At 49.9% G+C, this 27,832-nt stretch overlaps 1 protein-coding gene across 1 annotated transcript; it reads left to right on the top strand.

Annotated features, from left to right (window-relative positions):
* On the top strand, positions 1 to 27,553 carry BPIFB4 (BPI fold containing family B member 4). The gene is made up of 16 exons (XM_036093213.2): positions 1 to 106; positions 921 to 983; positions 1,578 to 2,097; positions 3,063 to 3,167; positions 3,989 to 4,132; positions 6,984 to 7,047; positions 7,507 to 7,567; positions 8,663 to 8,754; positions 10,348 to 10,551; positions 12,081 to 12,134; positions 15,000 to 15,170; positions 17,414 to 17,481; positions 19,952 to 19,994; positions 21,698 to 21,761; positions 23,981 to 24,057; positions 27,207 to 27,553. The coding sequence occupies exons 1-16, from the start codon at positions 1 to 3 to the stop codon at positions 27,228 to 27,230; spliced, it is 1,860 nt and encodes a 619-aa protein (XP_035949106.1). The 3' UTR covers positions 27,231 to 27,553.
* The last annotated feature ends 279 nt before the right edge of the window (positions 27,554 to 27,832 follow it).

Raw genomic sequence — 27,832 nt, 5'->3', positions numbered from 1 at the left:
ATGTGGACGGCCTGGTGTGTGGCTGTTCTGTCTGTGGCAGCTGTCTGTGGCACGCGCCAGGAGACAAACACTGTCCTCAGGGTTACCAAAGATGTGCTGAGCAATGGTGAGTCCAGGCCTGCAGGGGGTTAGCGGTGACATGGGGTGGGCAGGGCTGTCCAGCCAACTCTGAGGTTCTCAAGGACCCTCTTCGTCACTAGCAGATTCTGCATCAGGTGGATGGGTAAATTATTCCCCCTTCTGCTTTTGGCTACCATTTCCTGAGCATTTACTGTGTGCAAGGCAGCATGTTAAGGACTTTAGAGCCAAGGCAGTAGACAGCAGTGACCAAGAGCTTGGGGTCCTGGAGTCATCCTTCCTGGGGCTCAAATACTGACTGTGTGGACTTAAGTCCACAACTTGAGTTTTCTGAGCCTCAGTTTCCTTATCTGCAAAATCGATGTGATTTTGGCCCCATCGCGGAGGACAGATATGAGGATGAATGAGAAAGACTTTTGAAAACTTAGCACAGTTCCTCGTACATGGGAGGCCCTCAAATGTAGGAGCTGTAATTATTCCTGCCTTTAATTCTTGGGACCTCATTTTTGTCAGCTGGCAAATGAAGACACTCCCTGCCCTGACTCCCGTCTAAGCAGGTTTATAAGCTCTGAAGTATGGAGCACTCAAAAGGGAGAATGAAGAAGAAAATCTTTCCAGGTTTGGTGTATGATGTGAAATCTAGTTAAAGTGAGAGCAGGTCAAGGTCAGCAGCTAGTGAGCTTGCTGGGACGTCAGGGCTGGATTGGTCTGGAGGTGTCTTCCCATTCGACCCTGACGTTTTACCACTAGGAAGAATGGCCCAGAGAGCCGAGCAGTGCTCCAGCGGTGGTACCCGGGGGCTGTGGGAGAAAGCCCTGACTGGTACCCTTGCTTCTCTGCAGCCATTTCCGGCACCCTACAGCAGAGTGATGCTCTCCGCTCAGCCCTGAGAGAGGTGCCCATGGGTAAAGCTGGTGGTGATGGTGGCGGACCGCTCCTGGGGGGTCTGCTTGGTGGAAATGGAGGTGGAGGTGGTGGAGGCGGTGGTCTTCTGGGGGGCCTGCTTGGTGGTGGGGGTGGAGGGGGTGGTAGTGACCTGTTGGGTGGAGTTGGGGGAGGCTTATTGGGTGGTGGTAGCAGCAGTGGTGGGGGGCTCCTGGGTGGTAGTGGTGGGGGGCTCCTGGGTGGTGGAGGCAGCAGTGGTGGGGGGCTGTTAGGTGGCAGTGGCAGTGGGCTGTTGGGTGGCGGAGGCAGCAGGGGTGGGGGGCTGCTGGGTGGCAGTGGTGGGGGGCTACTCGGTGGTGGTGGTGGTAGGGGTGGTGGTCTTCTGGGGGGCCTGCTTGGTGGTAGGGGTGGAGGGGGTGAAGATGACCTGTTAGGTGGAGTTGGGGGAGGTTTATTGGGTGGTGGAGGCAGCAGTGGTGGGGGGCTTTTGGGAGGCAGTGGTGGTGGTCTGCTGGGTGGCAGTGGTGGTGGTCTCTTGGGTGGTGGTGGTGGTGGTCTTTTGGGCGGTGGCCGACACCATTACAATGACTACAGAGGCGCTGAATTCTCCCGAGGTGTTGGTGGCGTTCCCTACAACGATTTCCATGTCCGAGAGCGCCCCCCAAAATATACCAATGGCGACCAGCTTGGCGGTAATTACAAGTATGGTCACATCAAGACCAATGACAACGCCGCTCAGCTGGGGGGCAAATACAGATACGGTGAGATCCTTGAGTCAGATGGAAGCAACAGGGACCTCCGAAATGGCGACTACCGCAATGCCGTGAATGCATATGGCAGCCCCAGGGGCCATGGGCGGTACAGGTCAGACGAAGTTGCAGCAGCCGTGGGCAGGCTTCACCGGAGAGAGCTGCGGCCTGGAGAGATCCCACCCGGTGTAGCCACTGGGGCACTGGGCCCAGGTGGTTTGCTGGGCACTGGGGGCATGCTGGCAGCTGATGGCATCCTGTCGGGCCAAGGTGGCCTGCTCGGCGGAGGTGGTCTCCTTGGCGATGGAGGACTTCTTGGAGGAGGTGGAGTCCTGGGCGTCCTCGGCGAGGGTGGCATCCTCAGCACCGTGCAGGGCATCACCGGGTAAGGAGGGGCCAGGCTCTCCCTATCAAGCCCAGATGATGAACCTACAAGCTGGGTGATCACACCCAGGGGCCTGCAGTTCAAGGCTTGGCCTCAGGACTGGAGGTCTTGAGAGCCCCAAGTTGTATGGCTTGGGGGCCTTGTCCTTAAGCAGACCTGACTGTGAGTCTCAACTCACCTTTTTATATATGTGTGTGACTCTGGGCCACACTTTTCATCGCTCTGAGTCTTGATTTCCTCATCTGTGGAAGGGTCATAGTCACAAGATGGAAAATACCCAAGGATTTAAAACTACACATATAGAGTAATTTCAGCTGTGCCCAGTCTCCTCCTCATATTCACTATCTAATTCAACAAATACTTAGCGCTCCTCCTACATGCAGGCCACTGTGTTGGCACTGAGCACGCGGCCACGTGGTTAGCCAAAAGACACGTCTCTTGTCCTCATAGAGCTTGCAGGCTGATGGGGTATATGGGCTTTCATAAAGACGCCTGAAAATAATCATACAGTTATAACACCAGCAAGCAGTTCACGGGGGAAATAGGGATGTGTATAATGGGGGAGGTCAGGGAAGGCTTCCTGGAGGAAGAGAGTCTTAATCTGAAATCTGAGACTATGTAGGAAGGAAGCAGGCAAGGAGGGGCAGGGACAATAGAGGGAATGGCATCTTTACAAGAAAAAAAAATCCAAAGGAAATACCTGGAAATGCAAACAGTGCGTCTCCAGCCAATAGGAGGGTGGGTCATGGCATTCTTTCTCTTTCACTTCTCTGTGTTCTCCCAGTTCTACCCACAAACCTCTCTTTAGGTTTGTGGGTAGAACTGGGAGAACAGGGAGCCTCTCTTTAGGGTCAGGAGGAATGAACGCAGCACAGAGAAGGGGGTGGTGTGAGACGGGGCACTCCTGGTGAGGGGTGGCAGGCAGTGGGGCTGACCCTCATCTCACCACCCCGGGTCCTATGCAGGCTACGCATAGCAGAGTTGACCCTCCCCCGGGTGTCCGTGAGGCTCCTGCCTGGTGTGGGTGTCTACCTGAGCTTGTATACCCGCGTGGCCGTCAACGGAAAGAGGTATGTACCCTCAGCCCTAGAGGGGCCCCCATCGCCCTATGTCCTGGCTGGGAGATCGTGGGCAGGTCATTTCCCCTCTCTGTACCTCAGCCTCTTTGTCCATAATTTGGGGGGAATAATAAGACCTAATGTGTTACCAGTACGTGGCTTATACTTTTGGGCTCAGGTCATCTTGTGGTCCCCGTCAGCCGTGAAGGTAGCCTGCATGGTTGTTAAGCTCTGGGAGGCTGGAGACAGGTGACAGCCTGGGTTTGAATCCTGACTCTCTTTAAAGCTGTGTGACCTCGGGTCAGCCCCTTCATGTCACTGAGCCTTAGTGTCTTCTCCTGCAATGGACATAAAGACACCTCCTTTTCCAGGTGGCTGTGGCCACAGGCGAGGGAAGGCAAGCAAATGTCTCCCTGAAGAGTGCCTGCCACAAAGTAGTGCTTATCCGAGAACCTCACAGAGTGGACTTTGGTGTTGATTTCTCCCCATGGGATGAGGTCATGTCTACAAAGCTAGGTCAATAGGTAGTCACCTTGGAAACCAGAATTTATGTATAGAGTTCATTTACTGACCCCTGTTCCTAGCCTTTGAAGGAAGCTCTCATAGACTAAGGAAGAGATAGAATTTGTTCACATATGTAGAGGGACCAGGGAAGCCTTCCGGTTTGGGACCCCTGAAGATGAGCAAGGAGCATAATAGATGCACAAAAGAAAGAGGCAGGGACAGCAAGGACAGAGGCCAAGGTGCAAGGTGCTGCATAGAACTGAATGAAGCTGAGCTGCCTGGCAGTCGAGGTTGACTCACAGTCTCACCAGTCCCATGATCTCCTCCAGTCTCATTGGCTTCCTGGACATCGCTGTGGAAGTGAACATCACTGCCAAGGTCCGGCTGACCATGGACCGCACGGGCTACCCTAGGCTAGTTATTGAGCGATGTGACACCCTCCTGGGGGGTATCAAAGTCAAGCTGCTTCGAGGGTGAGTACCAGCGGGCAGTGGAGTGCCTTAGGGGATGGTGCAGTGGTCTGTCTTTGACAAATCATGTGGTTACGAGTAAAGGCTCTAGAAGAAGCCCACAGTTCAAACCTCAGCTCCACTATTCCTTGCTGTGTGACTTTGAGCAACTCTGTTGCCCTCTCTGTGCTCCAGCTTCTTTGTCTGTGGAATGGGGGTAATTGTTTTCCCTTTGGAATTGAGATAATGAATGCAAAACACTTAGTACAGAATCTGGTACATTTTAAGAGTTTTCTGAATATATGTCTAGCAGGAGTTTTGTGTCTCTTGGAGCCCTAACTCATGGGGAAATTTCCCAGTGGGTTCTGTCCAATGCAACCTTGGTTAGGGGTTGAGTTTTTTCCGTTATGCCCTCCTCATAAAGTGCCCAAGTCCCCATACTCTGTCCAGAGAGGTTTCAAGTGTCTGTGTATTGGGTACGCTGTCCCCAGGTGATGGTCTTGGATGAGGGCACATCAGGGCAGCTCAGAGCTGAGTCCTCTTCTCTTCACTCCCTGGCCTTCATCATGGGAAATGCTTCTTTGGCTTCTCTCTTCGAGACCTCTGACCCCCTACTCCTTCCCTTCCTGTGTTATCAATGTTTTCTCCCTATCACTCTAGTGCTCCTCTTACCTAGACTTTTTTTTTTTTAAAGATTTTATTTATTTATTTGAGAGAGAGACAACGAGAGAGAATACATGAGAGGGGGGAAGGGTCAGAGGGAGAAACAGACTCCCTGCTCAGCAGGGAGCCTGACGCGGGGCTTGATCCCAGGACTCCAGGATCATGACCTGAGCCGAAGGCAGTCGCCTAACCAACTGAGCCACCCAGGCGCCCCATCTACCTAGACTTTAAAAGTAGAAAAACTCATTGTGCCACTTGAACTCGAGAATTTCTGATTCATGTGAGATTCTCTGAGTCTTTGTTTCTGCTCTAGGGTAGGTAAGGACAGAGAAAATTGGCCCCTGATATTTTGGTGAGGAGAGGAGGTGGAGACCCAGAAACCTCAGATTTTTACATTCACATTTTCACTAGGAAATATATTTGGTGATACATGGTTCAAAATATAAAAAAAATAGGGGCGCCTGGGTGGCTCAGTTGGTTGAGCGTCTGACTCTTGATTTCGGCTCAGGTCATGATCTCAGGGTCATGAGATAGAGCCCTGCATTGGGCTATGCACTCAGCGGGGAGTCTGCTAGAGAGTCTCTTTCTCTCTCTCTCTCCGTCCCTTTCCTGCTCTCTCTCTAAAATAAATAAATAAATCTTTAAAAATATATGTAAAAAAATTAAAAGGCACAGACTGAAGAGCCCTCTTCCCACCCTGCTTCCCATCGGCCCCTCCCCAGCAAGCTCACTGTGCTTCTTTCTTGATTCTCCTTCCAATTCCGTTCTACAAATGAAGCAAACATGAATGTGGATTCTCATTCCCAACCCTCCTTTTAACACAAATGGGCACATCCTATAAACACCATTTTGCACTTTGTCTTTTTCACTTACTCTATTTGGAGATTTTTCTGTATTTGAACATTAAGAGTTTCCTTGTTGTTTTTACGGCCATGTACTATTCCACTGTCTGGACAAACCACCATGAATTTGTCTAGTCCCCTGGGGTGGGGACATGGCAATCTGCCTAATCTTCTGCTCTGACAAACAGGTTACAATGAATAACTGTTTATATACATTTTAAACGTGGGTTGATGTATCTGCCAGATAATTTCCCAGAAAGAGAAAACAGTCTGTGCCCTGAATGTACACAGATTAAATTCAGATGATCCCTCCCCCACACACACAGACACACACACGCACCCATGCATGGGTAAACGTGCAGGTGCATTCTCAAGGGCCTTACCCTCCAAGGAGAATTGGAACCAAGACAAGGCCCCTCAAGGTGTGCATCCACTTGAAAAGGAGACCAAAATGCATAGTGGAATGTTCTAATTAGGACACGATCTCAAGAAATTCTTTGCTCTGTCAAACCGGCAGGCATCGGACGGTCAGTTACGACGTGGGTGGACACAGGGAGTGTTCAGTGGGGGCAGAGACGGATGGATTTTTAAGGGGCCAAACTGTCCGTGACACTTTGTATTAGGATAGCCATGTTTCACTCACCTTCTCGTCACTGAGGGGCCTCGGGAAACACATGCTTGCCTTACAAGTCTGTCTGTCCATCTATATGTCTTGTCTATGCATCAACACCGTGATCTCCTCTCCTCCTCAACTAACTGGTTAGGACAGTTAGTTTACAGCTGGTGATGGACTTAGAACTCGCTCTGGACCACTTCTCCGGACCCGTTTCTTTGTCTGTAGAACCGATCACATGTCCCAAGATTTTCAACAACAACAACGCATTTCCTCTTGCGGACCACATGAGCACATTTTGCTGACCAGTGTTTCTCCTCCCCTCCCTCCCACAAACATTAATTGAGCACCTACTATGCACCAGACACTGTGCTAGGTGCTTGGATCAAGTAATACATTCATTTCCCTTTAGGAAGACAGCACAAAGCGGCAGCAAGCAGCCCACTGAGGGGCAGATGAGCAGGAGGGAATGACTTTTGCACCATAAATCGGGCCTGGCCCATTGCAGAGTTCAAGGAGCATTTGTTTGTTGGATGGATGAATGGATAGATGGATGGATGGATGGATGGACAGACGAGTGAATGTTGAATGAAAAGCCAAGCGATTTGCCAGGGTCGCCTGTCCAGTCAGGTCCAGCCACTGTCCTTCTGGCTTTCAGAACAATTTCCCAGTTCTCGCTGTTCAGGGCCTGGCCAGGGACCCCAAGTGTGGACAAGCTTGGTGAGCTCCCTCCTCCCCTCCACTCCTCTCTCTGCAGGCTTCTCCCCAACCTCGTGGACAACTTAGTGAACCGAGTGCTGGCCAACGTCCTCCCTGACTTGGTAAGAACCCATCCCGGGATGGGAAGCTAGAAGCACAGACTTTCCCCAGACTGAGGGACCACAGTCCAGCCTCCATCCCTGTGGGCATGCAGGTGACCCAGAGGGACGGAGGGAGCCAGAGAGCTGGGACATGTTCTTGGGGGTCTGGGGAGGACCTGGAGGACCATGGAGGGACAGATTAGTGAAGCGATAAGGAAGTGGAGCTTAAGAGTCACACAGTTCTGGTTTGAATCCCAGCTCGGGCACTTCCGAGCTGTGTGACAATCATATCCCCTCTTTGAGTCTTGGTTTTCCCAGCTATAAAATGGGGATTAGGAGAGAGCCTTCCCCATAGGGTTGTGGGGAGGACCGTACCGGCACAGAGCAAGCAGGCAGGAAATGTTAGCTATTGTCAGTATTCGTGCTCCCCTCCCCAACCCTAGCCCCATCACTGGGACCTCATGCCGTCTTCCCTTACAGCTCTGCCCCATCGTGGACGTGGTGCTGGGTCTTGTCAACGACCAGCTGGGTCTCGTGGACTGTAAGTCCTTCCTGCTTTGCTTCATTCAGCCAACATCTGCCAGCCCTGATCTGGGCCCAGCCATGGAAGGCACTGGGGACATAGCATGTCTGGGAGGAGGGTCCAGTGTGGTGGGGGCACACCCAATCAGGCCCTCAGAGTGCAGTGCAGCTGATGCCACAAGAGAGAGGCTACCTGGCCAGACATCCCCCCGGAGGAAGGAGCCTCCCACCTGGCCCCGGAGGCTCAGGCTCTGGACTGGGACAGGGAGGCTGGGTTTGAGTCCTGGCTCTGCCCTGACACCAGTGTGGACTTGGAAAGACTTTCCAGGTTCCTCATCTCTACAGTGGGGGGTTGGCTTCATCCCGCAGAGGGATTGGAGAGTGAAGAGCAGGAGACACCGTGGAGACTGTCCGGGTCCTCAGAACCAGGCTCCAACACCACCCCATGATCCAAGATTTCTGAGTGAACATTCCTGAAGGCAAACCTGCCCCATATAGTCGTGCAGTTCACGCATGGCATGTTCCAGGGATCTCCTTTCATACAGACCACAACATAATGGAGACACCTGACTTATGAGGGGCTATAGTTTCTACAGCCATACAGCGCAGCCCTCTGGGGTGGCAGTCCCATCTCTCGAGACCCCAAGCAGTTTGAGGATGGCTTTCCCAGACAGGTAAAGTTCTCTCCCTTTGTGGCCAGGAACAAGGGAGGAAGAGCCCAGATGATGGGGCTATTGGTCACAAGCAGTCAGGGAAGTCCACGCTTCAACTAAGCACCACATCGTGGAACCTTAAACCTTCTTCCCTGGTCACAGTACTTCACAGTTTACAAAGCTTATCGATATCCAGACTCTCATGGACCCCACAGTATAGTCCAAGGAGTTATATTAAACCTATTTTACAGAGGAGGGAACTGGAGTTCAGAGAGGTGCAGTGTCTTGCCTAAGGTCACACAGCAAGGAAGAGGCAGAGCTGGAATTTGAACCCAGAACTCTGGCTCTTTTCATGCTGTCTGGATCTGGAGCCTTGCTGCTCTGCCTGCTTTGGGGCACAAGGAGGGAAGGCATCTCGGAAGGTCAAGGGGACTCCCCGTGACCCCCACCTTTGCCTGCAGCTCTGGTTCCTCTGGGGATATTGGGAAGTGTCCAGTATACCTTCTCCAGCCTCCCGCTTGTGACTGGGGAATTCCTGGAGCTGGACCTCAATGTGAGTGCCGGGGCCTCGGAGCAAGGGGAGGTGGGCAGGGGTGTGAGTGCCAGACCCATGGGCTTCTACTCAATGTCTGCGAAGCAACGTTTGAACAGGACCCTCTTTTGATGACTTGAGGACCTTCTAGGAGCCACATCAGAAAACACAATCACAGCCAACACTTACAAGTGCTTACTGCTTTCCAGGCACATTCTAAGTGTTTGATGTGGATTAACTCAGTCTATCCTCACAGCAACCATATGATATAATAAGGTGAACTCTTATTGAGGAAACGGAGGCACAGAAGTTAAGCCACTTGCCCAAGGTCACACAGCGAATAAATGTGAGCCTGGGATCTAAACCCAAGCAGTCTACCTTCTGCTACTAGGACTTGGGTTTCCTGGAGGAATGAATCCGGCCGATAGCGTGCTGATAAGCGCTAGCAGCCGGCAATCCGTGATTAAAAAAAAAAAAAGTCTTGATTCGTAGCATTTGCTGATTTGCATGGTCTAAATACTGCCACCATGGCCCATTTTAAGCTACCAACTTGATATCACTGAATGAAGAGTCGGGAAGACAAGCGTAGAATGTCACAAGAGCGCTTATGAGCTGGCGTGAGCTGGTTCTGGGACACCACCGAATCCGGCCCCTAACTGCACGGGGCACACGCATGCGTGCTCCCCCTGGGCTGTACCAACCCCCCGCCGCCCCCCGCCCAATGCTCCATCAGATACAGAGCTGCAGGTGCACACCCAAGCTGCCACAGACAGAGCCTACTTGTGCACACATATGGGCACACCTAGTCTATTCGTAAACAATAGCCATCCAAGAGATATTTGTTGGTCACCTGCTGTTTGCCAGACTCTGGCCTGGGGCTGGAGATGCATTGGTGAACAAGGTAAGATCTCTGCCTCAATGGAGCTTACAATCTATTGGAGGGGATAGGCCGTCCAAGAGTCACTCAAACAAAGACACAAAGATCGTGAAAGAGGGTCCCAGGATATCAGAGCCTGAAGCAAGGAGATACGATGTACCCAGGAAGGTCATGGAGGGCTTCATGGAGGGAGTGACACTTAAGCTGAGACCTGCCAGATAAGTGGGCCATAACAAGAGAAGAGTATGGGGGAGGGAACAGGGTGTGGGAAGGTGCCACGGTGGGGGTCATGAGATGGTGGTGGGGCCTGACCCTGTCAGTAGGGACAGAGTAACTCTCCATGAGGTGGAGAAGTCCCCGGTGCAGACCACGCAGCATCTGCCGACCGTGGAAAGGTGTCTGGTCTTTAGAGTGTAGATACGCCATGGCATTTTGCAGATCCATAAACATGCTGACTTGTTCTGGCAAGATGGAGTGGGGGAAGAATCTATGTCATACATGTATTGAAAGCAAAAGATGGCTGTAAGTGGTCATAAAGTGAGAACTGCAAGAGGTTCTATTCCATCACAAATGAAGGAGAGCTGGGGGCCATAAAAGAAAGGATAACTCAGTCCCAGTGGGCTTAATCGAGGAAGGCTGCCTGGCGGCAGAATCAGGACCTCACCCAGTCTCAGCCTCCTCCTCCACTCATCTCCCTGTACCCCTCCCTGTGACCCCTTTCCTCTCTGCTTCCCCAGACTCTGGTTGGGGAGGCTGGAGGAGAGCTCATTGACTATCCACTGGGGCGGCCAGCTGTGTCTCCCAGACAAAAGATGCCAGACTTGCCCCCCATGGGCGACAACACCAATTCACAACTGGCCATTTCTGCCGACTTCCTGGGCTCAGTGTTGGCCCTCCTGCAGAAGCAGGGGGCACTGGATATCGACATCACCGACGGCATGGTGAGTCATGGCCCCATCGAGAGGTGGGCTGGGCTGGGCAACAAAGAGCTCCCCACTGATCCTGTCTAGTCCCCACAGACTTGGGAAGATTGCTTTAAAGCAAGAACAGTAGTAGACAGTCCATCCCCCACTCATTTCCCACTCACGGACATGTATTGATTGTCAGTGTTTACCAAAGCCTGGCGCCTATAGGGTATTTTAGGTGACTCACAGCCAGGGCATGAAATAACATCAAATCATATTCAGTTCTGTTTAATTTTATGCCAATCCTTCTTTAAAAGCATGATATATATTCCTATATATGTATACCAATATAAATGCTTAGAATCCTTTTACTTGGTAAACATTGATATTAAAAAACTAAATCATACATAAGAATAAGGTATGATCCAGAGTAATTTTCTTTCCAAACCTTTTCTTGTGAAAATTGCAAGCCTTCAGAAAAGTTACAAAATAACACAATTAATGCCCAAATATCCTTCACCCAGATTCACCAGTTAATATTTTGCCATATTTGCTTCATGTATACCAATCCACCCATCCATCTGCTTACTCACCCATCTACTCATCCATACATCCATCGTTCTATCCTTCTTTCCTTCCATCCAACTTTCTGTCCATCCAACCATCCTTCCATCTATCTATCTATCCGTCCATCTATCCATCCATCCATCCATCCACCCATCCATCCTTCTATCTATCCATCTTCTCATCCATCCATCCTTCCATTCATCCATCTATCTAACCTATCTATAATCTACTTAGCTATCTAGCTATTGTTGAACAATTTAAGTTTTTGGAAACATGACATTTCACTCCATAAATTTATGTCTATCTGCTAAGAATAAGATGTTCTAAAAAAAAAAAAAACCACCATATGAATTGTGTCCTTCTTGGTTCCATCAAGAGGAAAGTCTCCATTTAGTGCCAGTATATAGTTAACCCTCTCTTGCACTTTTAAGTATCCTCTTTTTAACTCAGAGAGAACAGAACTCATACCCATAGCCCTCCACAGACAATGATATCCAAGCAGAATGTAATGGCATTATTTTGTTTTTATTGTATTTACTTTTCCAGTTGCCATTTCTTTCTGTCAAATGGTACTGGCTTTCCATTTTTTAGTATTTGAGGTTTTCAAAAGCAAGTCAATTGAAAGAAAACATTAAGTAAATAATAGTACAGGCTGTTCAAAGATATGGCAGAATTATGCATTTAGTGGACACTGAGTTATGCACATGGACTCACTGATGCTCACCTTGTTTTAATCAAGAATTACATTTAGAGGAGAAAGAGTCAGGTCTGTGGTGACCTTAAGTGGCTGGCCCTGTCCACTTAACCACAAAACAGCTACCGTGATCAGTATGGTGGTTGCTGTTGGACAGGCAGGGCCCCCCAAGTGGTCTTTAAAGAGAAGAAGATGCCCCCCACTGGTTGTCTTAGGGTGTGTAGGAGTTTAATCACTGTGTTAGCAACTCCCATCTGTCCCCATAACCTCAGGGACTCACATGACCCTTCTTCTTGTCCTGCAGTTTGAAGAGCTTCCTCCTCTTACCACGTCCACGCTGGGAGCTCTGATTCCCAAGGTATGTAAGGCAGAAGTGTCCCCTTGTCTTCAGCGCTGCCCTCCTTCTAACTGTCCCAGGAACTGGGTCAGAAGGGGAGACACTCAACACTAGGGTGGGGCGACCTGACACCCTCCTTAGGAGTGCAGTGGCAAAGTGTGGTATCCAAATCCTTATGAGAGAGGGAGCATGGAGGGTTGAGGTGGAAAGACCCTGAGCTCTAGCAGTAGACTGGCCTGCACAGGTCTAATCCTGGCCTGGCTACTTCGTTGCTGTGTGTCCTCAGGCAAGAGTCTTAACATCTCTGAGCCTTAGCTTCCTTATCTGTCAAAAAAGGATGCTAACTCCCACTCCACAGCTTCATCTAAGAGAGTAAGGATGATGAAGGTGATAATTCATGTAAAGATGCTGACACAGAGCACATGCAGGTGGAGGGTGGCTTAGATGGGAAGAGCCAGGTTTCTGGAGCAGACAAAGATGATTTTGAATTCTAGCTCAGCATGTCTCAACCATGCTGCCGTAGGCAAATTACTTCTCACTGGGCCTCAGTTTTCTCATCTGGAAAAAAAGGATAACAACTCCCACTTCACTGTGTGGCTGAGAACCTGGGATCTGAACGTAGGCACAGAGTAGGCATTTGATAAATGTTCACTGTTACTGTTCTTGTTAATAGTAACAAAACGTTTTTTAAAAGGAGGGGAGCAAGTGGGACTCTTGTCAGGTTAGTAGTTAGGTACAGTGGGAACAAAGGTCTTTCTGATCCCAGTTCCTGTCCCAGCGCGGGTCCCAAACCTGTTACCCTGCCCCTGGAAGCAAAGAGTTTCTTACATAGTAAGTGTCATGCAGGTACGAAGGATTGCTGTAATCTACAACCATTTCAGACATTTCTCTGTTCTACCTGTTCTGCTTCTGGTTGTAATTCAGAGGCAGGAAGGGAGACCCAACTCAACAAATGGTCACTATCGCCCTCGTGTGGTTGGAAGCTGAAAGGTAGAGCACCATTATCTAACGTCCAGAATGGTGGCTTGCTCTGGGAGGCAGGGAGAGCCCTCAGTCAACTGGACCTTTTATTTATTGGGCCACTTCTTATGTGCACTGCACTTTACAGCTTATGAAAGAAATTTAAGAGTGCACTCTTCTATTTGGTTTTAATTACCCTCCCTCCCCCGCATTAATGGGGCCAGAAGAGAGGAGCAATCCATTTTACAGACAGGAAAACAGAGGCTCAGAGAAGTCACACAAGGAGGAAGTGGCAGAACTGGGCTAGAGCAGGGACTCAGGCCTTGAAATGGGGCTGGGTCTGCAGCAGGGGGAGGATTCAGGCTGGACACAGAGGAATGTCTCCTGGAGACCCAGGCTGGGGTGGAGTATCAGAGTGGGGAGGGGCATCCCGGGTCTCCTGCTGCTGTGGGGAGAGTTTGAGGGGGACTCTCCACGTCCCTGCGAAGGAAGGTGTTGCTAATTGTTGGAGACTGTGTATGTTGGGGTAGGTCCCTCCAGCTATCCTGAAAATCCCTTTGTGAAAAGCCAATTCACCAAGTCATTGATTTGTCAAAAGCCAGATTGCCAAAGGGTGAATCCACTAAGTGGTCATTTGGCTGAATTTACTAGATTTGCCAATAGACCCAGTTTGTTCAAAAGAATTTCACCTTGGGGCACCTGGGTGGCTCAGTCGGTTGAGCGACTGCCTTTGGCTCAGGTCATGATCCTGGAGTCCTGGGATCGAGTCCCACGTCAGTCTCCCTTCTCAGTGGGGTTTCTGCTTCTCCCTTTGACCCTTCCCCCTCTTGTGCTCTCTCACTCTCTCTCTCAAATAAATAAATAAATAAAATCTTTAAAAAAAAAAAAGAATTTCACCTTGAATGTGTTCAAGAAAATAAACAGAGCCTTCTCAGGACCAGAATCCACACTGCTGCATTGCACATGGAAGTTTCCATTTACATGGAAATCTTTTCAAAGTAACTTTGTCGTTTTTCCCATATATTTATGTTCATTTAATATATTTAAGAAAAGTGTTCCTTAGGGGCACCTGGCTGGCTCAGTCAGAAGAGTGTGTGACTCTTGATCTTGGGGTCATGAGTTCGAGCCCCACGTTGGGTGTAGAGATTACTTAAAAATAAAATCTTAAAAAAAAAAATAAAGAAGAAAGAAGAGTGTTCCTTAAAATAAATTTTTTGGTAAAACAGTTATTTAGCAAATATGGGAACTGATTGCTTGATGAATTGTCCCTGTAGCTGATTAGCTTTTGGGGAGTCCATTTGCAGCAAACAGGCTCCGATTCCTCCCACCGTGGGTCTCCAGAGACCCCAGCCAATCCAGGTAGGCTGTGCCTCGCTCTGGGACTTCACTGTGAAGCCCCTTAAACTGTGAACTTTCTCATTCCAGGTGGGGCATCCAGAGGCAGCAGGAGGGGAGGGAGGCCTGGGCTTCTGAGTAACATAGACCTGGGCTGGAACCTTAGCTCTCCTGCCGGCCATAGACAATTTGCTTGAGCCTCAGGTTTTTTTTAATCTGTAACATGGGGAAAAAATACCCCATGGAGTTGTTACGATGATTTGATGCAATCGTGAATGTCCAGACGAACCCATCTTGCTCAGCAGCAGGTTCTGAGCATTTCCGGACATCAGGCATTGAGCTTTGCTGTCACCCCCACATTTAATTCTTCCAGTAACCTTACATGAGAGGCTTGGAGAGGGCAGCCCCCTGCCCAAACCCAGCAGCAGGTCAGAGCCCCTGCATGTGGTTTGTAGGGCTCGAGAGATGCTGTTGGATCTGAGGGTGCCCAGTCTGAGACCCTGGGCCATGTGTTTAGAGGTTGGCTGATGCCCCACTGGGCACCCCCACCCCCCAGGGCTCCACTCACTCTGGCCTGGTGTCCACCCCCAGGTGTTCCAGCAGTACCCTGAGTCCCGCCCACTCACCATCAGGATCCAGGTGCCGAACCCACCTTCAGTGACGCTACAGAAGGACAAGGCACTGGTGAAGGTGTTCGCCACTTCTGAGGTCATGGTCTCCCAGCCCAATGACGTCGAGACCACTATCTGCCTCATCGATGTGGTGAGTATCTGGAGGGGGGGGGCGTCATGTGATCTTCTGGAGTCCCCAGACCCCTTCAAACCCCCATGGGACCAACCATAGTGACTACTAGCCAAACATGGGGCCAGATGATCTGATTCAAATCCAGTCTTCAGCACTTCTAGCTATGTGACCTTGGGTGGATCACTCCCTCTCTCTGGGCTTGATTTTCTCCTCTACTTTATGGGGATAGCAGCGGGGCATTAGTAAGATGCTCAGAGCAGTACCTGGCCTACCGTAAGGGCTCCTTCACAGGTTGTAGAGCACGGTGTGGCAATTCATGCATTCAGTGATTTGTTTTGAGCATCTACTCTGGGTTACGCTTTGTACTAGATGCTGGAGAAAGGGGAAACAAGGCAGATGGTACTGTACTGGTTCTCAAGTCCCTGGGACCCAGCAGGAGACAGATACAAATACAATTTCCAGTTATTTCATAGAGAAGAATCCTCTTAAAATCATGTGGCTCCTTTTCTCAAAACTTCTCCTTTCAATCTTGAAACAAGAGCCAATCCACTAACAATGACCCACAAAGTTCTTCTAGATCATCCCCTGGTTACCTTTCAACTCCTCGCTCTTTCGCTCTTTTACTCTTTCACCAACGTGCCAGGTGGAGTTCCACCCCAGGGCCTTTGCATATGCTGTTTCCGCTGCTGCTTGGAATACTCTTTCTCCAGGTGTCTGCATGACTCACTTTCTCATTTCCTTTAGGTCTCTGCTCAAATGCCACCTCCCCAGAGAGGTCTTCCCAAGACCACCTGTCTAAAATATCCCCATCCCTGGCCTCCCTCTCTCTCTCAGCCTTAACCTGACACTGTACAATGCATTTGTTAGTTTACTGCTGGGCAGAGATGCACATTGTCTTCTTCACTACAGGATCCTCAGAGCCTAGCACAGGGTCCTGCACATAGTAGGTACTCAGTAAATATTTGTTGAAGCAATGTGCTGTGTTAAATGCCATTTCCCCCTTGGTGGTTAAAACTTTAGATTCAGACACTTGGGGTTCTGTCCCATCTGCTGTGTCTTCTCAGGCTCTCCTCCCAGGATTCAAGAACAACTGAGACACCTCTAATCCAGGAAGTGGGTATTCTCGGCTAGAGCATGGCAAGCCATGGTGTGTTGGGGGTCCTTTCTGGGCATCATCAGATGACAGATTAAAAGGGCTGGTTCTCACCCAGGGAGTGGAGATGATTGCCCCTCATTGGTTGGTCCCTACTCTGTGGAAATTTTCCATCAACAGCCCAAATGCTGTATGATCCAGCTCAGAGCCCTGCCATGAAGCCCCAGTGCCCCCAGGATGCAGCCATGACTTCTCTCCAGCCTGCTAGCCCTGCCTGGTCTGGCCCCTTCTCACTCCAGTCATCTGTGGTCCTCTTACCTCCTTACTCTCTGGCCTTCTCTCTTCCCTCTAATGCTAACCTCTTTCCTGCCCCGGGGCTTTTGCACATACCCTTCCCACTGCCTGGATCACTCTCACACCCTCTTTTTCACCTGGCCAAATCCTATATACCCTTCAGGCATCAGTTCGTGAATGGATGGGATGATTTTGCACACCCATGCGGGTCCCTGCCATACACACCCAGAGCATCCAGTCCTTCATCATCCCAATTAATCACCTGAATGTGTTGGAGCTTCTTTTTTTTTCATAAGACCAATTTATTTTATTTTATTTTATTTTATTTTATTTTATTTTATTTTATTTTATTTTATTTGGTGTGGGAAGCAGGGAAGCAAAAAGGAACATTCCTATAACCAGGCTTCTGCTGGAGAGGGGTTGAGTCTGGACCTTTCATGCCCTCTGCTGGGGGTGGGGGTGGGGGTGGGGCAGTTGCACTTGACATTGATGATGCCCAACCCCATCTGCAGTGGCTCATTTGGAGCAGCTTCCTAGGCTGCAGGCCACCCGCCCCCCGCCCCGAGACAGCTCAGACACCCGCACCAGCCAAGCAATCCCTGCTCCCTGCGACAGTGTCTTTCTGAGGGAAGTTCACTCGGCCCTTAAGCAACACACTTGTCAGCGAACATAGGCAATTTATTACTCCCAACCCCCCTCTCCAGAGCGGGGATATCCATTATATAGGGAGCGTTACTGGGGTCTCAGTTCGTAAAGGGAGATTTGACCAAGACCTCGGGGGACAGACAACCTGTGTTAATGCAGCACCTAGCCGGCGCCTGGCACACACAGCCCGTCCCGCAGCGGCACCTCATTGTCACCCCCTTTCCTCCAGGACACAGAACTCTTGGCCATGTTTTCCGTGGAGGGAGATAAGCTCATGATCGACGCCAAGCTGGACAAGTAAGGGGGTTTGCGGACTCGGGCTCCTGCCGCTCAGAAGGGCCTCTTTGGTGCTGCCGTGACTGGGGCCAGCTCCTGAAGGGACGCCTGGGAGGACACTGGAGGTCCCCTCGCACGGCTGTCAGGGCTGGGTAAATCCCGGAGGCTGCAGGGGTGAAACCGGGCTGTGACTGCCAAGGGCCCTGGCGCGAGCTGGGCAGGGTGGGTGATGCCGTGAGCTTCAGAGAAAGGACCTACTGCCAACAACAACTACAATGTCAACAATAATAACAACGATGGGTGTGATGAGGATGTGCCCGGCTTTGCACTAGGTATCTGTATGCATGATCTTGTTTAGCCTTGCAATGGCCGTGTGGGGTCAGGGCTATTATTCTCCCATCTTAAAGAGGAGACAACTAGGGCTTAGAGAGGAGGTGTACTGACTCAGGCGCTCCGAGGGTACAGAGGGGCTCCGGGCCAGCCCAGGTCTGTCTGGCCCAGAGCTGCATCATCCATTACAAGCGCAGTCTCCGGAGCCAAGCAGTATGCGTTCAAATCCTAACATGACCACTGACGGCCGTGTGACATAGGCCAGGTGACTCTGCCTCTCTGAAACTCAGTTTTCTCATCTGAAAACGGGGATAATAGTCCCTACCTCGTAGGACTCATGAGAACAGCTGTTATTTGTTGGATGTTCTCTATGTGCCAGGCATTGAGCTAAGCCCTAAGTGTGTCTCCGTTCATTTCATTCCTGACGTCAGCCTATGGCAGTAAGTACAATTATCATTCCTACTTCAAGATAAATGAGATTGTATGTAAAATTGTCAGCACGTGCCTAGTTCGTTGTAAGTTGTTCTTCTTACGGCAAATATTTATCAAGCCCAACAATGGGAATTACTCGGAATAGGACACGAATCAGAGCCATCCAAGAGTCTCTAAGGCGGCGATGCTTGACCTGAGGCCTGGATGAGGAGAAGGGGCCAGTGGAGGAGGGCACAGTTCAGGCAGCGAGAGCAGCGCAGGACAGAGCTCAGGTGCTGTGGAGGGAGTGACCGAGGGGGAAGGAGGGGAGGGAGTGGAAGTCGGCAATAAAACACGACTGAAGCAGTCTTCTCCCCTGAGAAGGCTCACTGGTTTCTGTGCTGCCGGATGCACAAGGGCTCCAACCGTCTGGCCCAGGGCAAGTCTGGTCCGGCCTCTCTCAGGTAGGGCTGTCGGTCTGCAGGTGACATTCAGGCACAGTGAGACCGAGACCCTCAGGGTGCAGAGAGAGACCTCAAACCCTGGTCTCGGGCCCCCTCCTCAGAATAGCGCGGCGGCCAAGAGTGCATCTCAGGGCATGAGTCCTGGGCTCTGTCTCCTGAGCTCTGTAGCCACGGCGAGGTCCCCTGGAGCCTCAGGTTCCGCTCCCAGAGGGTCACGAAAGGATCGAGCGAGGTGGGGACGATCGCTCCTGGGTGCGTGGCACGCACCCTGTACCAGGCACAGGCTCGCTTGGATTGCTCATTTAGTCCTTGCAGCCGCCCACTTTGCAGAGGAGGAAACCGAGGCAGAGAGAGGGTAAGTACTTGGCCAAGGACCCACAGCCAGTAGGTGTCACAGCTATGATCTGAGCCTTACGTACAGCAGTCCCTCCTGATCCATGGGCAGTAAGTTCCAGGACCCCCCGGTGGATGCCTGAAAGCGCAGCTGGTACCACAAGCCAGCTGCACTGGGCTTGCCCAGCTCGCATACCTGTGGTAGCATTTACTTTATAAGCTAGGCACAGGGAGAGACTAACAACAGCAGCTCATAAGTAAGATACAACTATTGTAAAAATAGACTGTACTAAAAGTTATGTGAATGTCATCTCTCTCAAAATACTGTACTATACTCACCCTTCTTTTTTTTTTTTTTAAGATTTTACTTATTTATTTATTTGAGAGAGAGAGAGCACAGGCTGGGGTGGGAGCAGAGGGAGAGGGACAAGCGGGCTCCATGCTCAGTGCAGAGCCCGACGCGGGGCTCGATCTCACCACCCTGACATCATGACCTCAGCCAGAATCCTGAGTTGGACGCTTAACTGACAGAGCCACCCAGGCATCTCTATACTCACCTTTCTTCTTGTGATGATGTGAGATGAAAAAATGCCCACGTAATGAGATGAAGTCAGGTGAATGTGACGGAATGTCAGGATACTATTGACCTTCCCATCATAGGCCAGAAGGGGGCTCCTCTCTTCCCGACTGCAGCTGAGCGCGGATCCCTGAGCCCACAGACAACGAAACCTGGGGGCTACCGTGTATGGTATAAAAGCTCGAGCACCATGTCTAGTACATAGTTGGTGCTCACTACGTGGAGCTCAACACTGTTCTTATTAACTGCCCCCGGGGGTCAAGAGAGGTCTTTGTGAGGATGTTGGTGGAGGGGCTTCTGAGAGTTCATTGCAATACAACCCCTTATGATTCTCAGGCAATCACTATTTCTAACTGGCTGTTTGCTTTCTCGGCAGGACTCACCTCAACCTCAGAACCTCAAACGTAGGCAACTTTGATGTAAGTATTAAGCTCAGCCCCCAGGGCAAGATCCTCTGGGAATGGCATCCCCGTGTGGCTGGCTGGGGCCCAGGGAGTTGGGGAATGCCAAAGCATTGACATCATCTCTGTCAGGCCTCCGTTCCAGGTGGGGAAACGGAGGCCCAAAAAGCCAGGGAGGGGCTGGGTACAGGTTCCCAGCTCCGACTCTGCCTGTGAGGCCGTCCCATTTTAACTGACTACTCCCATGGAGGCCACTTGGCCCAAATCCCTCCACTCCGGGGTGGGGAGGCGCTAGGCGCAGCCATGTCCTACAGGACCCCTGCCTTTCTGGATTGGGTGGGGGGAGGTTGGCTTTGCCACTGACTCCCATGTAATCTTGAGCAACTCCAACCCACTCTGAGCCTCCGCAAATAGGTTTGGATTTATTCCTAGCCACCACTTTACCACCACGCTCTGGAACTCTGCCTTTCTAATCTGAGATGCTCAGATTCTAGGGTTTGGTCCTGTTTCCTCGTTTCTTTGCTGATTATTGGGTCCCCCCACACCACCAAAGTCTGCAGAAATGCCCCTCTTTTCTTTTACAAATTGACGACTAAACAGATGCCCGCTTTTCCGAGCAAGATGGGGTGAGATTTCCACATGCGCAGAGATACTCAGATCACCCACGGAGTTGCCTCTTTCTGAGTTTTTGCAAACCCCAGCCTCTCCAACCCATGGAGTGGTGTCACCAGCTTCATTTCATGGATGGAGAAACTGGGGCCCGGGGATGAGCAGTGACCTGCCTCGCAGCTGCTTGGGCCACAGCTGGGACCAGAACCGAAATCTCCGGACTCCAAGCAGAAGCAGCAGCTCACAGAATGTGAAATTAGAGAACAGTTCTGGGATAGCAGAGCCGGGCACAGGGCACCAAATTAAGCTTTTTTTTTTTTTTAAACAAATTTCTCTCATTTAATCCTCAAAACAAACTTATGATTTGGGCACAATTATTAGCCCATTTTCCACATAAGGCAGCCAAATGCAGAGAAGTTGGTCGATGTGTCCAAGGTCACGGCGCTGGGATAAAAGTCCCGCGCGCTTGTCACGGTCCTACCATGTGGTTCTACACCAAGGCAGGTACTTTACATAGAGGAGTTTATGTTTGGCTTTTACAACCACTGTATGAGGGAAGGGTTATTCATGCCTATTTTCAGATGTGGAAACCAAGGCTTAGAGATGTTCAGAGCGCGCACACATGAAAAGTCTCAAGGCCGGGCATTTCACCTGATCTGCCCGTAACCCTCACTGCCTCCTTGCAAGCGGGGCTTGCTGGCCCATTTTACAGCTGAGGAAGCTGAGGGTCCTGAGTGCTGAGGGAGACTTCCCAGAGGCCCACAGAGACTAAGCTGGGACGGGAACCCGGAGTGTTGGCGACACAACCCCAGGGCCTTGCGGGACGCCACCATAGACTACGGGCCCTGGGCCTCCCCCAGTCCCAGCCTCACCATGAGCCTTGGACCAGCACGGGCCCTGCTCTGGGCCTCAGTCTCCCTAACTGCAGAGACAGCAAGCAGACAGATATGCTTCACGCCTGTCCAACTCGGTGGTTCTCGAGTCACGGCAGCTCCCAGATTCTCCCAGAGCTGTTCTGCGTCTTCCTCTTGGGCCACAGGGTAGGGCCTCAAGGAGCCCTTGGGGATCCGAATGAACCCCTGCCAAGGTTGAGTTCTCCTTCTTCCTTGCAGGTTGGCCTCTTGGAGGTGCTGGTGGGGAAGATCTTTGACCTGGCGTTTCTGCCCGCCATGAACGGTGAGAGTTACGCCCATGCCTCTGCAGGGGTGTGTGGCTGAGGGGCCTGGAGGCTGCTGGTTTGCTGGGCGTATTTGACACACAGCCATTCTGCCTCAACTGTATTTCTGAGAACTTCACCCTAAGCTTATATACTTAACCCTCTGAAGGCAAATGTTGCCCCGAGGGTCCATCAACTTCCTTATTTGCTGCTTCTGCTGTGTTCTCCTTCTCCTTCTTCTTCCTCTCTTCCCCCTCCTTCTTCCTTATTTGGCTGATTGTTTTGTTTTTCTGATTATCTATGTAAAATTCTGATTACATATGAATATTATATGTGTGTAAGTTTTAGAAAGTCCAGAACAGTTTAAAAAGTAACATCTCACCTCCCAGAGGCACTTAATCTCAACACCTGGTTATAGGTCCTTCTAAATTCTTTTTTCTCCATTAAAAAAAAAAAGTCCAAGATATTTCCTGATTTTTTTGTGTGTGTGTTTATTTTTAGTTGTGGTAAAATACACATCACATGAAATTTACCTGCTTAACCATTTTCAGGTGCAAATTTAGTATTGGTAGGTATATTCACATTATTATGGCCCTGATTGATTTTTATTTTTTCTTTATTTTTAATGTTTTTTTTGCACTTGATTGAAACTGGTTTCTCTTCTTTTTCTTTTTATTGACATATAATGTATCATTTGTTTTAGGGGTACAGTTCTGTGATTCATCAGTCTTACACAACACACAGTGCTCACGTGTTGTCCTGATTGATTTTTAATCATGCATTTAATTTTACTTATACGGGGACTATGTGAATAATTATCGTTGTAAAAAGTTCGATCAGTAGAGATAAAGCTAAAGTTGCTCTTACTGATCTCCCAGCCTCCTAACCCAGACTCTGCCCCCTAGGCAACCACATTATCAGTGAGGGTTTTCCCGCTTCATAGAACGAAGGAACAGAGCATGATTCCTCCTCTCTGCGGTGCCTCGGGGACATTATCAGGAAGTTATCTGAACTGTGGGGCCACTGGAGGCTGGGAGAGCTGAACCCCCCCCCCATTGTAACCTCGTCCTTAAGGCCTCCACCAAACCTGGCCCCACCCTCCCTCTTCCCACTTCCCCCTGGTGGACGAGAGGATGGAGAGGGACTGCTATCAGCTCTACCAGCCGGGGTTCATTTGGGGTGCTCTCCATGTCCAACAGACCTTTATTCTGGAAACTGTCACCAGAAGAGGCTGAATCGCAATCCCAGGAAGGCCCTGGTCACCAAGGTCGTGCACGTTCCCTGGTGGGAGAGGAGGATGTCAGGAGCGAGGCTGGGCTGGGCTGACTTTTGAGGCAAGAGGTGGAGACTCTCGCCCGGGCTTGGTCACTAAGAGGTGGTGTGAACTTGGCAGCAAGTCCCTCATTCTCACTTTACCATTCTCAAAAGTGAGAGGCTGGATTAGGACCATGATTCTCAAAGTGGGTTCCATGAAAAACTAGTCCTACGGGATACTCTTAAGAAGAGGGATTCATGGCCAAGCAAGTTTGGGAAATTCTGAATATACTGCCCTAGGGTAGATTCACCATGTCCTTAGCTCTCTGAAAAGTCCTGCTGGAGGCAGAAAATCTGTTTAACTCCACTTAATCCAGTTCCCCCACCTACCCTTTCATCCATCCATTCTTTCCTTCCTTCCTTCCTCCCTTCTTTCCCAGAACATGAGTCAGCATGAATCTACTTAAGTTCTGACAATCTAAAAGCAAACAGTACATCCCACCGTGGTCACCTGTTGGGACTCCATGTGCATCCTTCCATGCCTCCATTCAGCAAACATCTGTCCTCTCCTCTGTGCCCAGCCCAGGGCTGGGTGATGCTGGGGACACAGTCCTGGCCTGCAAAAAACTCACACTCTGGGTAGAGGTGACAGATGGAGAAAGAGAGAATTCATATTCTCTGATTTTTGTAATGGTGGGGGTGGTTCAAGGGAGGGCAGGAGCCAAAGGTTTCTTGGCCTGGGCTGGGGGAAGCCTCACAGAAGAGATGACATCCAAACAGAGTCTCGGGGGAGTCTCAGAACTCAGCAGGCAGGCAAGGCTGAGGGCGTGTGCTCTGGGCAGGAGCACCTGCTCAGACAAAGGCCTAGAGATGGAACAGAAATGGCTGGTCTCCTTGAAAATCTTGGTGGCCTCCTATAAGGCTGATGCCTCTAAGCCACACTCACTCTGCCTGACCGTTTTGGTGGTGGTGTTTCTTTTCACAGCCGTGCTGGGCTCTGGCGTCCCTCTCCCCAAAATCCTCAACATCGACTTCAGCAATGCAGACATCGACGTTTTGGAGGTAAGGGGAGAAGAACTCTGTTCTGCCCTTTGTTCCATGCCCAGGAGTTGGGAGGAGGAAGAGAAGGGAGGGGAAAGGTAGGGCAATGGAGGCCTCTTCCTTCAAAGGATGGGGCTGAGGGAACAAGAAACAAAGCTGAAGAACCCATCAATGAAGCTCTCTTCATCCACCATCTCATTTCGTCCCCAGGACAGATGTTATTGCCCCCATCTTGCAGATGGGAATACTGAGGCTCAGAGCTGTAAGGGGCTCACCCACAGTAGAAGTGCGATGTAGTTCACTGGAAAAACTTTTATTGAGCACCTATTGAGTGCCAGATGATGTGCAAGGGGGTGGGGAATACAGCAGTGAATAAAACGGACAATCCTGGTCCCGGAAAATCTCTCCCAGCCAGGGGGACAATGGGCCTTTGGATAGATATTCCTGAAATAACTGCTAATTATAATCATGGCAGGTGCCTTGAAATTAGTTGCAGGAGGCCTTTTTGCCATGGTAAAAGCCACATATGCTCATTAACTGAAATTTGGAAAATACAGAAAAGATTAAACAAACACATTTATCCTCTTAGATACATTTGCAACCTAGAAATGACCACTTAGAGCATTCTACTGGTTTTCATTCCAATCGTTCTGGAGTTTTATTTATTTATTTATTTATTTATTTATTTATTTATTTTAAAGATTTTATTTATTTATTTGAGAGAGAGAGAATGAGAGACAGAGAGCATGAGAGGGAGGAGGGTCAGAGGGAGAAGCAGACTCCCTGCCGAGCAGGGAGCCTGATGCGGGACTCGATCCCGGGACTCCAGGATCATGACTTGAGCCGAAGGCAGTCGCTTAACCAACTGAGCCACCCAGGCGCCCCTGGAGTTTTATTTTTAAACATGACTTTGCTCAGTAGGGCCTGGGTTCCAATCCTGATTCTGCCAGTATCCAGCTGGGTGACCCTGGGCAAGTCACTTAACGTCTCTGAGGCTCAGTTTTCACCTCTGTAAAAGGGGCTAATCATAGCACCTCTCCTCAGGGCTGCTTTTAGAATAAAGTGAGAGTCTAAGTGTAAAGTGCCTTATACTTAGTATAAGGGGAGGCCACTTGCCCAAGGTCACCCAGCTAGTGAGAAGTAGGTTTTGTACTGGTGTAACGGACATAGCTCCAACCGTGGTTCTCGACTGGGGCTGTACTGCAAGCCCCCTCCCCAGCCTAAGGGCCTTTTTAAAATTAGTGGGGATGATTTTTTCTTTCCTAAATAATCATACTTGAGTATTTCACATCAAAATACATATTATTGTATTATAAATTACTTACCTTTTATTTCTTCTTTATATTCCAGCAAGGGATATAAGTAGGTTATATAGATTATGAATTTCATTTCAGAATAGTAAAGGAGATAGCACAAATACCTGTGATACAATGTAAACTGGAGTGCTGGGTCTGAAAGGTGCAGGACCACTGATTTAAAGAGAAAACCAGCTTTGGAGTGCCTGGCTGGCTCAGTGGGTAGAGCATGTGACTTCTGATCTTGGGGTCGTGAGTTTGAGCCCCACATTGGGTGTAGAGATTACTTAAATAAATAAACTTAAAAAAAAAAAAAAGACCCAGCCCAGACTTGGTCTTGTACAACCTCTGTAAATGGTAGCTACTTCTTCTCCTCTTTCTTCTTCTTTTTAAAGATTTATTTCTTTATTTTAGAGAGAGTGTGCGGGTATGGGGGGAGAGGCAGAAGGAGAGAGAGTCTCAAGCCGACTGCCCGCTGAGCACAGAGCCTGACACAGGGCTCATCTCATGACCCCGAGATCATGACCTGAGCCGAAACCAAAAGTCAGGCGCTCAACCAACTAAGCAACCCAGGCGCCTTCTCCTTCCTCTTTTCCCTCTTCCCCCCCTCCCCTCCTCCTCCTCCTCTTCTTCTTCTTGTTATTATTGTTATTATTATATGGGTCTAACCTTTTATTTTAACTTTTTCATTTTAAAACAATTTTAGACTTACAGAAGAGTTGCAAAAATAGTACAGAGAGTATGAGAATACTCTTCACTCAATTTCCCCTAATGTTAGCATCTTATATAACCAGAGTATAATGATCAAAACCAGGAAGTTCACATTGATAGAAAACTATTAACTAATCTACAGATCTTCCTCAACGGTTTTCCCACTGCTGTCCTTGGTCTGGTTCAGGATCCAGGATCCCACTTTGCACTTGGTTGTCAATCCAAATCTGGAATGGTGTCCTCCAACGTGTGACAGTTCCTAAATTCTTGTGTTTTATGATCTTGACATTTCTGATGAGTCTGGCCCATTGTATGGGATGTCTTACAATTTGGATCTGACCGATGTTCTCTCACGATGAGATTGAGGTTATGTATTTTTGGCAAGAACGCCACGGGAGTGATGCTGTGTCCTTCTCAGTGCACCGTATTGGGGGGGGGGCACGCAATGTCAGTGTCTTATTCCTGGGGATATTGACTCTGATCATGAGGTGAAGGTGGTCCCTCTCAGTTTCCCTGCTGTTGGTTAACTTACTATTTTTCCCATTGTAACTAATAAATATCTCATGAGGAGATACTTGGAGATGACCACCCACATACCTTATTTCTCATTACACTTTCTCCCACTCATTTTGGCATTCTTTAATGGTTCTTGTCTGCAAGAGTTATTACTGTGGTGTTTGCCTCATGGAGACTTTCCATTTTGATCATTCCTTCCACATTTATTAGTTGAAATTGAAAGGAGGAAGAGCCATCCTTTCTCCTCCATTAATTTATTTACCCAATTATTTATATCAGTACAGACTTATGGGTACTTATTTTGTTCCATGGGTTAAATCTATTATTTACTTTGCTGTAGATATTTTGAGTTAGGAAAATTCGATTTTGGAAGAATGTGGACAGAGGCTCAAGCTTGTTTCTCTTATTTGGGGGAAGAAGGAGATGAGGGGCAGGAAGTGAAGTGTCTTGCCCAAGGTCCCCTGTACAGGGCAAGCTAATGACATGGCCAAGGTGCTCCTCAGGCCCCTTTAATCCCGATAAACCCCCACTGTTCGCAGTTGCTCCTTCCCAGAAATGTGCCTTGCCCAGTCCTCAGGCAGGTGACTGCTGAGGTTGTAAGCAGAAGCCATCTCCCCCACTAACTGGGTTCTCTGTTCTGACTCCAAGGACCTCCTGGTGCTGAGTGCCTGAAGGACGGAGGCAGGGATGCTGCTGCAGCCCCGGAGGAAGCCAGAACTCGCCCGGGAAAGGCTCTGCTAACACAGTCTCCAGCCCTGAGTCCCTTCAGCCCCCTACGACAGGTTCCTCCCCAGCTTCCCAACCCTCTTCCCACCTGCCCCCTCCCCCAAGAAAGGAACCAGCCAGAGACTCTTTTGGCAAACAGTGCCGGCCACGGTCAGTCCTACGGTCAGCCCCCGCGTTGGGAAGGAGGTCACCTGGAGGATTGGGTCCTCTTAGACTCCATGCCAAACCCCACACTGCGCACTTTACACTTTCAATAAAAGATTCCAATTTCCCTGCAGTTGGGGCAAGTCTCCACGAAGGACCCTCCCTCAGGGTCTGGGTGTGTCTTCCCTCCACGGCTGCACCGGGGGCACCTGGCAGTTGCCTTTGTCACCTACAAGCTTTCGGACAATGGTTCAGTTCATGAGTGAAATATGTCAGACACCTCTGAGGACCCTACAAATGGACCGGAGGGGGTTTTACTCAGTTCTCACTGCCTTGGTTCAGGGCTCCATTTGGCTGATTCCTCTTGCCTCAGTTTCCCCCACCACTCCTCAGCCCATGACAGG

This window comes from Halichoerus grypus, chromosome 10 (genome assembly GCF_964656455.1).
Source record: "Halichoerus grypus chromosome 10, mHalGry1.hap1.1, whole genome shotgun sequence".
Taxonomy (NCBI): domain Eukaryota; kingdom Metazoa; phylum Chordata; class Mammalia; order Carnivora; family Phocidae; genus Halichoerus; species Halichoerus grypus.
Note: the sequence above shows the minus strand (reverse complement) of the source record. Positions and strands in the feature narration are given on the sequence as shown.

Excerpts from the sequence above, each read along its gene's own strand:
- BPIFB4 (XM_036093213.2), top strand. The coding sequence starts at position 1 with ATGTGGACGGCCTGGTGTGTGGCTGTTCTGTCTGTGGCAGCTGTCTGT. Across the intron at positions 10,552-12,080 it reads TCGACATCACCGACGGCATG|TTTGAAGAGCTTCCTCCTCT; the intron begins GTGAGTCATGGC and ends CTTGTCCTGCAG. Across the intron at positions 21,762-23,980 it reads GTTTCTGCCCGCCATGAACG|CCGTGCTGGGCTCTGGCGTC; the intron begins GTGAGAGTTACG and ends TTCTTTTCACAG.